Source organism: Chaetura pelagica, unplaced genomic scaffold (assembly GCF_000747805.2).
Source record: "Chaetura pelagica isolate M959 unplaced genomic scaffold, ChaPel_1.0 scaffold55, whole genome shotgun sequence".
Classification (NCBI taxonomy): domain Eukaryota; kingdom Metazoa; phylum Chordata; class Aves; order Apodiformes; family Apodidae; genus Chaetura; species Chaetura pelagica.
Window position 1 is genome coordinate 3,742,547 of NW_009953571.1, and position 3,826 is coordinate 3,746,372.

Genomic DNA, 3,826 nt, shown 5'->3' on the forward strand with positions numbered 1-3,826 from the left:
TTCCTGCTGCTTCATAGGAAAAAGCAAGCAGGACCTGGAGCAGGACCTCCATTTCCAGTGAGCAGCTGAGTGAAGTAAGAGGCCACATGATAAGCCCAAGGCCATGACAAAGACAGTGGCAGAGCAGGGGTCTATACTCAGGAATAGAGGGGTCACTGTCATCACATTAATTGACACTGTTCTCCAAAAAATGAAAATAAGCCAAGAGTGGCTTTTGTGCCAAGGAAACATGCGTGTATTTAACCAAGTTTGTAAAGCCTCCTGTGCTGGAGAACACCTTCCTTCCATAATTTTCTCTGGAAGGATGAGCTGTCTTGTAGCTTGCCTGCAGGAATCCAGAACACAGTTCTAGCCAGCATCAGGTGTGCTTCTCCTCTGACTGCCATTTCAAGAGCAGAATGACAAATAATGTAGTATGTGGGCTTTGTATCACCTTTTCCTGTCTGTCTAGTGGCTTTATCACCTAGTAGGACGCTGCAGCCACATGGATGAGTCCACATCACCAGGGGTGCTGCTGTGTAAGAGCCTGGGTTCCCGATGGATCTTAGATGGGCTCACCTCCTCGGGGACTGGCAGTCTCTGCAGAGGGTTGAGGTTCAGCACTGGTATGGAGCTGGCAGCTAGCTGGGACTCAGGCAGGTCTAGAGCCAGGTTCTGTTCCTGTTTCACCATGATGGAGCAGAGCTTGGGCCCCAGCGACCACACTCCATTCTCCAGCTCTGAAACATGCACAATGTGAGAGTCAAACTCCAGCAAGAACAGGACAAGAAAAAAAAAGAAGCCATGCAGAGAGCTTCCCCCCGTCTGGGGAGGCTGCCTTTCCAAGTTTAGTACTGTCACCACACAAGCATGTGCAGGCCCACAACACACAGAACAAAAGGGAATGAACCCCCAGCGTGTGGGGAGCAGACAGGACAGAGCTAGAGGGATCATGTCTCTTCTGCTCTCACTGCAGCCCAAGTGCTGGAAGACAGCTGCAGGGCTTCTTTCCTCAGTGATGTCTCAGTCTCATCCTCTGGAGCTTATTTATATTTAGGGCTCAGCACAAGGAAGATGCTGGGCTGTTGCTCTTTAGGCAGCATCACAGAGCTGCCAGGTGTGTTACCCAAAATAGCACCATCTCTGTGCTAGAGAGCTGGCAAGAGGGCAAGCACAATGACACCAAAAGGCTGATGGGGGACTGGATGTGCTGCTTTGGCCTCCTGACAATGTTGTGCCAAGTACCAGAGCTTTGTTGCATGACAGAAGAGGAGGAAGGTCCAGTTCTGTGGAAGGAAGCCTAATGTGGCACCTGCTTGAGAGGCTGCTCCCACAGCTGTTCCCCCCAGTCTGTCCTCTCAGGCTCCTTCCTTCGCCCCCTGCTGCTCAGGGGGGTTGCTGTCTGCAGCCATGCCCTGCTGCCATTGTTGGCAGGGTCTGAAGCAGCAGTCAGGGAAAGGAAGTGTCAAGACAACTGAATGGAGCTGTGTGGGCACATTTCCCTCACCCCCTGCGTGCTCTGTCCTGTGCATGTCTGTGGCTTGTCACTGGAAGCAGAGATCCCAGAAGCTGGGATTCAGGCAGTGGTGGATAAGCTGAAGTTCAGATGGGGAAATAAACCTGCCAGGCAGCATAAATGCTTGGGCTCTGCTCTGAAGTTTTGGTCCCCTCATTGCTCTTCAAACACTTCAGCCTGCCAAAAAGCTACTCCTAGCTGGCCTGGAGCCTGCATCTTCCTCCCTTCCCCTTTTTATCTGACAGTGAGGAATGCATTTGTCTTGACACAGGACAGACTATTGCTAAGTGTGTCAACAAATAGTGCCCCAGTTGGCTCAACGTGAAGCCACAGTCAGGCTCAATCCCTGACGCCTCTGCACTGCTCTATGCATACAGCACTCACAGACACAGGGGGGCTGCCTGGCTGCCTTCTGCCCAAAGCAGGTCTGCAGTGCAGGTCTCAGTCTAGAAGATGTCCTGGCAAGAGGAGAGGGGGAGAAAGGTCCTTCTAAGCTTCAGAAAAGCCTGCACAATAAAGAATATAAGCAAGCAGCTGTTCGTGTGGGAGCTGACATCTGAACTAAACTTAAAGGTAACTTAACTGAGGCTCTGTTGCCCTCAGGAGATGACAGGGCAGAATCCTGCCTCTGGCTTTTGCGTAGACACAGTAGTGTTGAAGACTGGGCAAGAATTGTATCTGTTAACATGGTGTTCCCTTGCCAGTGGAGTACATTGCCTTCCTGTCTTTGGTCTAGGACCTCTTATTTTGCTGCCTAGACAAGTCTCTCTAGCAGAGGCTCATTCCTTCCAGCTCCCTGTGTGACTGGACATTTTCAAGCACAAATACGAGTACCCATGGCTGTTCTGTCTGCATATGACCTATGTGTTGCTCTCGGAGCTGCTGGACCACTTCCTAGAGCTTCCCACGATGCAGCAGAGCCAACATCGTCAGGCAGCATCTCAAGCAGGGGTGCACTGCACAGCCATGAAAACGTAGAGGCTACTGCACAGACACGGACTGAGTTGCATTTTCTCTGTCCTGCTAAGGACACCAAGCCCACAGCTGGCAGTGAAGTCCCAGTTACCCCTGATATGCAGACAAGCCCATTCTGATAGAAGGAGGCAAAGTGTTACACAGCCAGAAGTGTTTTCAGTCAGAAAACTTGGACTGAATTATTCTGCCTAATCACAGCCTGTCACAGAAATGAGGGCCTATGAGGGGGCTTCCAGTCTATCCCAACAGCTCTAGGCAAGTCCAACTAAAATCTGCATCAGTCCTGACAGATGGTTGTCTGACTTGATCTCACCCCTCTGAAAAGTGATGAAGAGTACACAGCTTCCTCACTGAATCTCTTCTACAATTTCACTATGCCCACTATGGGAAGGTTTTGCCTACTGGCTAATCTGAAGTTCCCTTCCTGTAACTTTAAGGTTCATCTCCCTCATCCTCCCTCTCTGTTGCAAAACTCTGGCTCTCTCTTTTTCTCAGAGCAGTGGGGCATCTCTGTCTCGGAGGACTGCTGCTGAAGCAAGTTATTAGACAAGGGAAAGCAGACCACCAAGGGCTCTCCCCATCCAGACTTGACTCAGTGAAAGAGCATCCCCAGTGCTATCAGCCCAGACAGTTCAAGGAGCAGGAACCCAAATAAGTACACTCTGTCCTCCCACTTCCTGTCTACATTCTGAGCCTCCTCTCTTTCCCACCATTGGAGATATATCTGGGGAGTGATTGGGTTACAGAATCAGAAACACATAAGCCATTAAAGGGTCAATGAGAGACTGAGAAGAAGGCATTTTCTGTTGACACATCTATGTTCTGCTGCCTGAGAGGATGTTTCAGAGGTATGGCCAGCCTGTAACAACTGCAGATTTCCCTATATGTTGCTGTGTGAGGTATGTCAGGAAGCTCATCCCTTGCTCCATACATAATGGGAAGAAGTCTGGCTGAGAGGTAGCCATAGCTGCTCTGGGTTGAGGAGGAGAGGCACAGAGCAGTGAGGAAGCAGGACCTGTACAGAGTATGGGCACTAGCCTGAAGCTGGTCCAGCACATGCTGTTGTGCACAGCTTGAGCTCCCCCTGCTCCTGGCATCAAATCACACCCTGCAGAACTGACGGCTGGTACTGAGAAGTAAAGCAGCCAGTCTGAATGTGCAAACCATCTGGAAAGCAGTCTCCACTGATAAGCAGGGTCACAATGCACCCAGCAGCTTGCCCTAGCTGACTCATGTTAGTGGGAACCATGTGGGAAAGGGCAGGATTTGGAAGTGTTTTGGAGATCTGCAGAAAAGATGGGAAAAAGCTGATAAATAGCAATCCTCAGCCAATTCCAAGCCTAGACAGAACCCAGG

The 3,826-nt window shown here is 50.5% G+C and overlaps 1 protein-coding gene across 1 annotated transcript in view; it reads right to left on the bottom strand.

Moving 5' to 3' along the window:
• The window catches only part of CREB3L1 (cAMP responsive element binding protein 3-like 1), a 21,265-nt gene that overhangs the window by 15,485 nt on the left and 1,954 nt on the right, over positions 1-3,826 (bottom strand). Inside the window, exon 2 of the mRNA XM_009999557.1 lies at positions 559-719. Within this exon, the coding sequence (XP_009997859.1) occupies positions 559-719 (161 nt within the window). The remainder of the gene's footprint in view (positions 1-558; positions 720-3,826) is intronic.